The 12,390-nt window shown below is 43.8% G+C and overlaps 1 protein-coding gene across 1 annotated transcript in view; it reads left to right on the top strand.

The window, feature by feature from the left end:
* The window catches only part of tyms (thymidylate synthetase), a 28,903-nt gene extending 22,334 nt beyond the window's left edge, over positions 1 to 6,569 (top strand). The window contains exons 6-7 of the mRNA XM_033019616.1: positions 2,036 to 2,107; positions 5,255 to 6,569. Of these exons, the coding sequence (XP_032875507.1) occupies positions 2,036 to 2,107; positions 5,255 to 5,392 (210 nt within the window). The 3' untranslated portion in view covers positions 5,393 to 6,569. The remainder of the gene's footprint in view (positions 1 to 2,035; positions 2,108 to 5,254) is intronic.
* Positions 6,570 to 12,390: the final 5,821 nt, after the last annotated feature.

Here is a 12,390-nt window from a genome sequence, read left to right as displayed (position 1 = left end):
TGCCTTTAACACTGTCATCCCCGCCAGCTTGATCACCAAACTCAGCGGACTTGGCATCTCCACCTCCCTCTGCAACTGGACACTGGATTTCCTCACCAACAGACCACAGTCTGTTAGGGTCAACACCCTCACCTCCTCCACTATAACACTGAACTGTGTGCTGTGTGCTCAGCCCTCTCCTCTACTCCCTCTTCACCCACGACTGCATCCCTAAGTACGGATCCAACGCCATCATTAAGTTTGCTGACGACACCACGGTGGTAGGACTGATCAGTGACAACGATGAGTCAGCCTACAGAGAGGAGGTCCAGCACCTGACAACCTGGTGTGCCAACAATAACCTCGTCCTCAACTCCAAGAAGACGAAGGAAATTATTGTCGACTTCAGGAAGGTCAGAGGCAGTCATACCCCCATCCATATAAACGGGACTGAGGTGGAGCGCGTCTCCAGCTACAAATTCCTCGGGGTACATATCTCGGAGGATTTGTCCTGGTCCCTCAACACCTCCAAGCTGATCAAAAAGGCACAGCAGCGCCGTTACTTCCTGAGGAGGCTCAAGAAAGCCCATCTGTCCCCCCAGATACTGACCAACTTCTACCGCTGTACCATCGAGAGCATCCTGACCACCTGCTTCACGGTATGGTACAGCAGCTGCACTGTTGCGGACAGGAAGGCACTACAACGGGTGGTGAAAACCGCGCAGCACATCATCGGTGCCCCGCTCCCTGCCATGGATGCCCTCCACCGAAAACGGTGTCTGAGACGGGCTGGGAAGATCATTAAAGACCCCTCCCACCCCAACCATGGACTGTTTGCCCTCCTCCCATCAGGGAGACGGTACAGGAGCCTCAGGTCTCGTACCAGCAGGATGAGGAACAGCTTCTACAATTATACCATCACATTGCTGAACTCGGAGTCCCGCCGATAGATTTCTCCGGTCCCTCCGTCCCCATTGTTTAATTACTCTGTATTTTTGATTATTCTGTATCTTCTTTTTTTTAAATTTCTATATGCACTACTACTACGGACTGACGCAAAACTGCATTTCGTTGTACCCATACTCAGTATTTGTGCAATGACATTAAAGTTGAATTGAATTGAATTGAATGATTATTTTTGTGGTGGTGCGGAATGGTTGGATACCAGGAGAATGAGTCCACACTGACCAGCGATCCCTGCACATTAACACTATCCTACACACACAAGGGACAATTTTACATTTACACCAAGCCAACTAACTTACAAATCTGTACATCTTTAGAGTGTGGGAGGAAACCAAATATCTCGGAGAAAACCCATGCAGGTCACGGGGAGAACGTACTAACTCTGTACAGACAAGCACCCGTAGTCAGAATCGAACCCGGGTCTCTCTCTAAGGCAGTAGCTCTACCGCTACGGCACCAAGCTGCCCTAAAACCCAGTAATACTTGCCTTGGAGAGACCGCAGCAAGGATTTTAGACTAGTTCTAGGGAAGAGGAGTGACTTGGTATCCCAATACCATTTTATTCAGAGTTTAAAAGAATGAGGATAGATCATGTAAAATTACAGAGTTCTCACAGGGCTTTGCAGGCTCGATAGAGTCCAGGACCAGGGCAGCGCTTGATAATAAGGGGACTGAAATGTGGAGAAATGTCTTCACTTTGATCATGGTGAACTTTTGGATTTCTCTACTCCTTTATGGCTGTGGAAGCTCAATCAGTGTGTTCATTCACAACAGAGTTGTGAGGAATATGGGAATAGTGCAGGGTAATGGCACTGGGATAGAATATCAGCCATGATTTAGATGAATAATCGAGCCTGCTTGATAGTGACAGGTCTACTATATATTATTTATTTCGTGTTTATTTCTTGCCTTGTCTACTTATATTTTCTGGCACCTTTTGAGGAAAGGGAGAAGTAAATTTTTAGTCACTTAGTGGATCTTGACAATTTTCCATTTGGTTTAAAAATAAATACAATTCCTTTAATGAATAACTTTGTGGTGATAAATATTAGATATTCTCTTAATATGTATTTTTATTTAATTTTTTCAGCCTGGTGATTTTATACATACATTAGGCGACGCTCATGTTTACAAGAACCATATAGATGCATTAAAGATTCAGGTAAATGTTGATTTGTAATCACTGGAATACAAATTAAGAGCCAGGAGTTGGCCAGGCAACCCTTTACCTGCTCTGCCATTCATAAAGTAGTTGTCAAACTTCCTTGCAAGTTCCTCTTGCCCATCGTATCCTTATATTATATAGTACCCAACAATTAACCAGTCTCAGTCTCAAATATTCTCCAAGTTTTCTTAACCATCTAATTGAAGTCTTGTGATGTAGTTTTTGACTCTTCATTCAGAGAAAATATTTTCTCAAGCATCTGTCCCTATTAAGGTGTATTGATGTCAGCCAGTCCCAAGGTTGCTGTGAATGTTGGGGTATCTTTGATGCTGCAATATATTATTCTCTGGTAAAATGCTATGAGAATGCAGGGTGACTTGGACAGGTTGGGTGAGTGGGCAGATGCATGGCAGATGCAGTTTAATGTGGATAAATGTGAGGTTAGCAAACCACTTTGGTAGCAAAAACAGGAAGGAAGATTATTATCAAGTTGGGAAAAGAGTAAGTACAATGGGATCTGAGGGTCCTTGTTCATCAGTCAATGAAAGTAAGCATGCAGGTACAGCAGGCAGTGATGAAAGTGAATGGCATGTTGGCCTTCATAACAAGAGGAGTTGAGTATACCAGCAACCAGTCCTCTGCAGTTGTACAGGGCCCTAGTGAGACCACACCTGGAGCATTATGTGCAGTTTTGGTCCCCTAATTTGAGGACGGACATTCTTGCTATTGAGGGAGTGCAGCGTAGGTTTACAAGGTTAATTCCCGGGATGGCGGGACTCATGCTGAGTGAATGGAGCGGCTGGGCTTGTATACTCTGGAATTTAGAAGGATGAGAGGTGATCTTATTGAAACATATAATATTATTTAGGGTTTGGACACGCTAGAAGCAGGAAATATGTTCCCGATGTTGGGGGATCCAGAACCAGGGGACACAGTTTAAGAATAAGGGGCAAGCCATTTAGAACGGAGATGAGGAAACACTTTTTCACACAGAGAGTTGTGAGTCTGTGGAATTCTCTGCCTCAGAGGGCGGTTCTTTGGATACTTTTATGAGAGAGCTAGATAGGGCTCTTGAAGAGAGCGTAGTCAGGGTACACGGGGAGAAGGCATGAACAGGGTACTGATTGTGGTGGATGACTAGCCATGATCACATTGAATGGCAGTGCTGGCTTGAAGAACCGAATGGCCTACTCTACACCACTTCTCAGAGGGGGGGGGGGCGGGGGCAGAAAGGGAGCGAGGGGCAGAGCGGAGGGGGGGAGGGCAGAGGAAGGGGGGCAGAGAGGGTGATCCTCAGATCGCTCCGTGCCTCGCTCTGGTCCACGCCAGCCGCAGCCTAGCTCGGACCCGGCGCCTGGTGGGTAGGTGCTGCTTCTACCCCCCCCTCTCTACCCCCTCCCCGGGGCAGAGAAAGAGAGGGGGTGGTTGAGGGAGGGGGGGGGTGGGAGAGAGGGCCCTCCCTCTCTGCCCCCTCTCTCACTGCCCCCCCTCCCTCTCTGCCCCCCCCCCCCTGCCTCTCTGCCCCCGTTCCTCTCTGCACCCCCCCCTCCCTCTCTGCCCCGTACCCTCCCTCTCTGGGGAGTGGTGAATATTGGTACCTATGGGTGAGTGGAGTATTGCATTCGGGAACCAGCCCACCCCTGTGACACCGCGCCCCCCCATCCCTCAATCTCTACCCCCCTCCCTCTCTAGCCGCGCTTGCGCAGTTGGGGGCTATGCGTGAGTAGATAGGGCGTGAGATGGGGTAAAAGGAGCAAATGAATAATATTAATATAATATTAAGGGGGGTTAGTGTGTGTGGGGGTGGTTAATATGTGTGATGCAGAAGGCCCCCCCCCGCAACTGCGCATTGAGGGGATGGGACCCAACAGGTCCCCCCTGGTCTAGTAACTTATAAAAGTCTGAACTTGGATGTTTACTTGTGGGTTTGCTTGCTTGCTTGCCCGAACATTTTCTTTGATTCACATTTCCTCGAAAACCCGCTGTAACAGTGACATTTTTACATAATCCGGTAGAGATTTACCTCATGATTTCAAAAATGCCCTCACCTGAAAATATGATTCATTATTTCCTGAGTTTTTTACTAAAATTGTTCACCAATCTGACATCTTTTTAAAATCTAACGTGCTGAAGCGAGCTGGATGCCTTTGCACATCGCGGCAAGCTGCGCAGGATTTTCAACGTGCAGGGGCACTGTTTTCCACGAGCTGCGAGTTACATGGCCCAGCCGCCCTCCCCCCCAACCCCGGGCTCTGGGTTTAAACCGGAGAACTCGCGCTCAAAGGGGGGGTTAGTGTGTGTGGGGGTTGGTTAGTATGTGTGTGAAGACCCCCCCCTCGTTGAGGGGACTGGACCCAATGAGTCCCCCTTGGTCTAATAAAGGATGTTTAAGACATGAAGGGTAAGATTTAAAAGGCACCAGAGAGACAAATGTTCTACACAGCTGGTGGTGGGTATATCAAATAGGCATCTTGGTCAGTTTGGATGGGTTGAGCTAAAGGGCTTGTTTCTGTGCTGTATAACTATGATAATTCCTGAAAGTGACAGAGAAGTCTTATTACTCATCATTCTTGTCAGCTTTTTGAAAGTCATATTTTGCCATTGTCCTTTGTCTCAGTGCATTAGAAATGAAGTTAGTGGGAGCTTAGGCCAAAACCTAATCTGTTTCAGGTGTACTCATCAACTAAAGATTTGCAATCAGTTGAATAAAAGTTATGTGCACTGGATTCATTACACACTTGATATTCCAGCATGTTTCAATATCGAGGGAGCTCCCTATTTGTAACTAAGATGAATTCCACTATCAATATACTGAGACCACCTTCTTCATTGTGTTGAACAAGTAACTTGAAAAGTGATTATTTAATGTATAATACATTGAAGGTATTATCTGACCATGCATGCTATGTACCCAGATCTTAGGAGATGAGGATCAGATTTTCTTTGATAATGACATTCATAGCAAACTTGTTGTGTAAAATTCCGAGCCATGGTGTTATCTGAATGTGTGAGAAAGTAATCTTTTTGCCCCATTTGCTTAAAATCAAACCATCCCTTTTTTTACAGTGGGGCCAAGTATATTTATATTTTAATAATTTTGAGACGGCTGTTGTTAAATCCAAATATTTTTTCATTTTACCCCAGCTCCAGCGTGAACCCAGACCTCTTCCAAAATTGAAGATCTTGCGCAAGGTGGAAAATATTGATGACTTCCGTGCAGAAGATTTTAATGTAGAGGATTACAATCCACATGCAACTATCAAGATGGAAATGTCTTTGTAACACTAAAGGCTGGGGTGGGGAAGAGACAAGGGAAAGAAAACCCAAACTTACATTTCTTACTAGTAAATTATATTGAAAGTTTATTCCCTTTTAGTTTTACAGTGTACTGCTGCAGCCTTGTAGAATGATAATGGCAACTATGGCAGTACAGTGGTAGAGCTGCTGCCTTACAGGGCTAGAGTCCCAGGTTTGATCCTGACTACAGGTGCTGTCTATATGGAGTTTGTATGTTATCCCAGTGACTGGGTTTCCTCCCCCACTCCAAAGATATACAGGTTTGTAGGTTAATTGGCTTTGGTAAGATGTTAAATTGTTCCAAGTGCGTAAGATTGGGTACGGGGTGTTTGCTGATCAGCGTGGACTTGGTGGGCCAAAGAGCCTGTTTCTGCGCAGTATCTCTAAAGTCGTAACTTCTGGGAAATAATGGCAGTTTCTACTTGCAGGTCCTTTTCAAAAATGTGAATGCCAAAGAGTACACAATTTATTTAAATATTTCCAGAAAAAGCTGGGCTTGTTCCAAGAGCAGAAGTTTGAGACTAGATATGATTATTCATGATAATAGGTTTAGAAACTGTTGCCAATGATGCAAGGATGTTAAGAATTTCACTTTCTCCATCCTCTTCCCAAGTAGATAAAAAACTCTTGGGGAAAATCCATTGTTTCATCCAATGCATTTGGTTAGCTAACTAGGTACTCGTTCAATTTTTGTTGTCTTGTGGTAATAATGTAATAGTAGTTCAAGTCAAGTACTTCCAGTCAACTTAATATGTAATTCTTACCCTTGCATCATTGGCAACAGTTTCTAAACCTTACATTATCATGAGTCATGATATGACTCCCTATCACATCACTGTGGGGCTTCGTGTGAACTGACACAGGGACCTGCCACCACCTAGTGAGAAGGGGATGGATAGTTTTGTGTCTTTAAACATCCCCCAAGGGAATGTATTGTCATGGAATTTAAAATATCTTAACTTTCTTGGTTTGTTGAACGCCCCATATAATATCTCAGGTGATTTTGTTAATAACACAGATCATTATCACTTGGATTTACTGCTTGGACAGACTTACTTTTGAAAGTGTAGATATTAAAAGTATAATTGTATTTGCCAGTTACAATTCTATTGTCAGTTGGAAATGGAGACCACAAATAATTAAAGTCAAATATTTCTAAGCATGTTTCGTGGAATCAGTGCAGCAGAAATTAGTCACAGTGGCTGCATCTAAATAATTATTTCTATCCCCGTGGAAGAAGCATACACACGAAACAATGTTCTAGTTTGAAACATCATGCATTATAGCTGCAAGCATTCACTTCTTTTGAAATGAAGGCTTTCCAAAATTCCTTAAATCTGAAAGGAATGTCATGTGATATTAAATTATTATAGCAGTTTTATAGTATGCACTGAATATGACTGGTGTGAAGTTTAGTCAGAATTTATTTCCCATTGCTAACCTGGTTAGTTAGGATACACCATCCAGATGGTGCCAATATGGGCTGCATTTGTTTTCCAGTGTACGATGTCATCAGCTTCATGTTCTAAGGTGCTAACTCTGGCCAGGGTTCAATTCCATTGATTTGCAACTGATTTGAAGTGCAAGGAAGAATATCTTTACGTGGACAATGGGTAGCTTGAACAATTAAGAATGCAATGCAGTGGAGGCTCATTAATACTTTGATAGATTATGGGTTGCAGCTGTCCGCATTTCCTATTGGCACTCTGGCTAGGTTAGGCTCTCCCTCAATAGCACAGAATTAAAAGTGGGTTATTCCCCTTCCAGCTCAAATTCCTTCACAATTCAACCAGCCATGGTTTTCACCTAGTTTCTTGGCCTTCAACTTATTGACATGTATATTAAGCATTTAGTGACTTACAACCAGTCAGGAAGGGTGCTCCCAATTGCTAATATGGGCAGGTTTCCTGGGTGGACAAGAGGATGGGGACTGGACTTTGTGCCTTCCCCCACAGTGGGAATCACTGTGGGGGGATGTTTTGGTGTTGAATTTCTTTATGAATACTGTGTTGTATTTTTATTAGTGTGCTGCAAGGACTTCAGAATTTCCCCTGAATAAGGGGATTAATAAAGTAATCAATCAATCAATCAATCAATTCAATTTCAAGCATATTTTGACTGGGAGTCATTCACTTAAGTGAAAATTGGTCCTGAAAACTAAGTGACAATAAAACTTTTCATTGCTGTGCTGCTCCTTTCTTGAGGCAGCATGTAACTATTGTGTGCTTTTTAGTGGAATACTAGACAAAGTGCAGACCCGTTAGGTCTGCTCCCCCAACGCAGCCGTTACCTACCCGTAGCCCCCACGGGAGACGTGGTCCTCCAACTCAAGCGGCTCAGGAATCAGCAGTGTGGCTGTTTTTAAATGGCGTCTTTGAGGCGAGATGCGGGCGCCAGCAGCCGTTATGGTCGCTGGCCAGCAGGAGGCGACAAAATGAGTGAGTGGGGGGGGGGGGGGGGAGAAGGATTTGAATAAAAATGTGTACATAAACAACGACATTTAATGAGGAGTGGATACTTGGAATGAAAAGTGAAATCTCTACCGAAATGGAAAAAATCAGGGCGTTTGTGGGTCGGGTGTTGTTGCAACGAATCAAAGGCTGGCACCCACAGGCTGGCAACCACAAGTCAGGCAGAAAGCCAGCAGCCAGCCAGCAGGCACACAGTTTTATATATATATATAGATAGTTACTTTACCCTCTGGACAGCGTGCTGGATTGTGAAGAGGATTCACAAAAATAAATTAAAACAGTAAAATATTTATAAACTCCATTTAAAATTGATTAACGAATACTCACTAATACCAACACTTGAGCTATTTTCATATTTTATTGTGTCAGGAGTCAATTTGTCTCAGCATGCTTGCACCAGTTCTCAGATCCAACCCATCAGTCATTACCTTACTTATTTCTCTGCTATTGATATCAATGATGCACAAGATCGATGAAAATCTACCTGTATAGTTCTCAAAGTGCCAGTGTGTCTTTCTCCATACATGCAAGCACATGGAACTGATAAACTATGCACAAAATATGGAACAACAGGTGCCTGCCCTGAGCTATCAATATTTCAAAGACATTTCCTCAACTATGGCCTGATAATGGCAAAAAAACGTATACTTAGATTTTGGAAAAATGCATCCACCCCACCGCTTAAAATGTGGATTACGAGCATGTCTGAGACGCTACATCTTGAAGTTATGAGGTTCGTCTTAGGAAAATCAGAGCAATTTTTAAAGACATGGTGTCCTTTCCTTGATTCATTACAAGTATAGTATAATAATAATAAATGTTATTTATGGGCGCCTTTCAAGAGTCTCAAGGACACCTTACAAAAATTTAGCAGGTAGATGAAAAACATGTAAGGGGAATGAAATAAATAGTAGAGACATGACTAGTACACAAAGTAAAGACAGAATTCAATTCAAAACACAATACGAGGCAATTAATGCACAGATGAAAAGGGAGGGGGACGTGGGGCTAAGGATAGGCAGAGGTGAAGAGATGGGTCTTGAGGCGGGACTGGAAGATGGTGAGGGACACGGAATTGCGGATTAGTTGGGGGAGGGAGTTCCAGAGCCTGGGAGCTGCCCTGGAGAAGGCTCTGTCCCCAAAACTGCGGAGGTTGGACTTGTGGATGGAGAGACCGGCTGATGTGGATCTGAGTGACCGTGAGGGTTGGTAGGGGGAGAGGAGGTCAGTGAGATATGGGGGGGGGGCCAGATGGTGGAGGGCTTTGTAGGTGAGGATCAGGATTTTGTAAGTGATCCGGTGGGAGATGGGAAGCCAGTGAAGTTGTTTGAGGACTGGAGTGATGTGATGCCAGGATTTGGTGTGGGTGATGAGTCGGGCGGCTGCGTCCTGGACCAGTTGGAGTCGGTTGATGTAGGTGGAGCTGATGCCAAGGAGAAGTGAGTTGCAATAGTCCAGTCGGGAGATGAAGGCATGGATGAGTCTTTCAGCAACGGGAGGTGTGAGAGGGTCTGAGTTTGGCGATGTTGCGGAGATGAAAGAAGGAGGTTTTAATGACATGGCGGATGTGAGGCTCAAGGGAGAGGGTGGAATCAAAGATCACGCCAAGGTTGCGGGCCTGGGGAGATGGGGAGACAGTGGTGCCGTCGATGGTGAGAGTGGGGTTATTGATTTTGCTGAGTGTGGCTTTGGAGCCTATGAGGAGGAATTCTGTCTTATCGCTGTTGAGTTTGAGGAAGTTATGTTGCATCCAGGTTTTTATAGTATGGTGCAACACAACTCTGGAATTAAACCGATTCATGAACAGGGTGATGTGTGTGGTGAGAAATGGAGCAGGTATACCAACACGCAAGGGCCCCTTTTTTCTTTTTCTTTATTATTTTTGGTTTTTGTCTTCTTACTCTTCTATAGGCTTTTACTCGTTCACTCCTGGACTGCACTATCTGGTAGTCTAGGGGTTTACACATCACTATTTCTTTCACTTTCACTCTTGTTCTACTTCTTTCTTGGTCTACTTAAAATAGAAGATGTACATTAAATGTATTTTGTCATATGCTGCGGTTTATACTACTGTACATTGCTTCTAATAAAAATACAAATAAAAAAAACTCTTTTCATATTTTCTTGTGTCAGGAGGTAATTTGGCTCAGCATGCTTGCACCAGTTCTCAGATCCAACCCATCAGTCTCATTCCCTTACTTATTTCTCTGCTATTGATATCGATGATGCACAAGAACGATGAAAATCTGCCTGCATAGTTCTCAGTGCCAGTGTGTCTTTCTACATACATGCAAGCACAAGGAACTGATAAACTGCACAAAATATGGCTAAAATAATTATTTTGCCACAACCACCATGTTTTCCCTAAGTGGACATATAATGCACAGACATATAATTAGGATTTTATATTTTGTAAGAAAAGGTTGATAGAGTCTGGATGCCAGCAAAACATAAAAAGTGTTTTAAAAAAATGGTAAATTAAAGAAAAACTAAGAATTGGCCAGGTAGTGGAGCCTGCAAGAATTAGCATGGAAATGCACAAAGGGGTTAATGAGGTCATGCGGACTTTTAAAGATAAAGATAATCCAGGGGTATGCATTCCTAGAAAATTTCCCATATTACTATTTTCTGTAATACAAATCACCATCTCTGAATCCCATGGTATGAGTGGAAACATCTTTATATGGGATGTTTTTCTCTGAACAATAATGACCCAGTGGGGAACAGTCTATAGACAAGGGAATTCTAGGTCTTTATTCTCTGGTAGGTCTTTATTCTCTGGAGCGCAGAAGGTTAAGGGGGGACTTGATAGAGGTCTTTAAAATGATGAGAGGGATAGACAGAGTTGATGTGATCAAGCTTTTCCCTTTGAGAATAGGGAAGGTTCAAACAAGAGGACATGACTTCAGAATTAAGGGACAGAAGTTTAGGGGTAACATGAGGGGGAACTTCTTTACTCAGAGTGGTAGCGGTGTGGAATGAGCTTCCAGTGGAAGTGGTGGCAGCAGGTTCGTTGGTATCATTTAAGAATAAATTGGATAGGCATATGGATGAGAAGGGAATGGAGGGTTATGGTATGAGTGCAGGCAGGTGGGACTAAGGGAAAAAAATTGTTTGGCGCGGACTTGTAGGGCCGAGATGGCCTGTTTCCGTGCTGTAATTGTTATATGGTTAAAAGGAAACTTGCCGAGCTTGCAAAAAAATCATTGCAAACATCCAGGAGAATGAGAAATTTATATTTCACAATATACTTTGATACCTCTCATTACTAAGGAGCTGATCGTTGACTTTAGGCGGGCTCATCATCCGAGGACATACACACCATTGAGGATAAATGGGGATACTGTGGATAGGGTGAGCTGTTTCAAATATCTGGGAGTCCACATCTCTGAGGATATGACATGGACATCACACGCCGCAGCACTCGTGAGTAAGGCAAGGCAGCGCCTTTACCACCTCAGGCAATTGAGGAAGTTCAGAGTGTCTCCGAGGATCCTCCAGCGCTTCTACTCAGCGGCTATGGAAAGCATCTTGTCCGGAAATATTACCATCTGGTTTGGGAATTGCTCTGCCCAGGACAAGAAGGCTCTGCAGAGAGTAGTGCTATCGGCCGAACGCACTATGGGAACTTCACTCGCCCCCCTGCAGGAACTATACATCAGGAGGTGCAACTCCAGAGCCAATAAAATCATGGGAGACCCCTTCCACCTCAGCAACGGACTGTTCCAGCTGCTACGGTCAGGCAAACGCCTCAGTTGACATGCTGTGAGAACGGAGAGGTTGAGAAGGAGTTTCTTCCCAGAGGCCATTCGGACTGTAAACTCCTATCTCACCAGGGACTAACTTTACTGAACGTTTTTCCTTCCGCCCACAATATTTAAAATGTAAATTATGTGATTGTGTTTATAGTTTGTTTGGTTGTTTGTTTGTTTGTCTTTTTGCACAAAAGTCCGCGAGCATTGCCACTTTTCATTTTACTGCACATCTCGTATGTGTATGTGACGAATAAACTTGACTTGACTTGATATTAAAACAAAGCAGCTGTTCCACAGGTTGAAGAATGCCACACAGCAATCTACTTATAAGTTTCAATTTAATAATTTGAAATGTAATTTATTCCATAAAATACATCCTACTCTTGACCAGGTAAATGTAACAATTTAAGTATGAGAAAAAAAAATCAAAATTCCTGATCAGATGTTTAATTATGCTGATTGAAATGGTAGCGAAACGTGAGACACAAGGAACTGTAATTGCGTGAACCTTGAGCAAAACACAAAAGTGCTGAAGAACATTGTAAGGGGTGAGATAGACACAAAGTGCTGGAGTAACTCAGCGGATCAGGCAGCACCCCTGGAGAAAAATGATGGATGATGTTTTGGGTCGGGGCCCTTCTCCAGACTGGGGTCTGAAGGTTCCCAACCTGAAACGTCAGCCATCCGTGTTCTCCAAGGATGAGCTGCCTGGCCCGCTGAGTTACACCAGCACTTTGCTTTTTATTCGCAACAAGAA

The sequence above is a fragment of the Amblyraja radiata genome, chromosome 4, assembly GCF_010909765.2.
Source record: "Amblyraja radiata isolate CabotCenter1 chromosome 4, sAmbRad1.1.pri, whole genome shotgun sequence".
Classification (NCBI taxonomy): Eukaryota; Metazoa; Chordata; class Chondrichthyes; order Rajiformes; family Rajidae; genus Amblyraja; species Amblyraja radiata.
The sequence above is the reverse complement of the archived record's forward strand: the minus strand, read 5'-3'. Positions and strand labels throughout refer to the sequence as shown.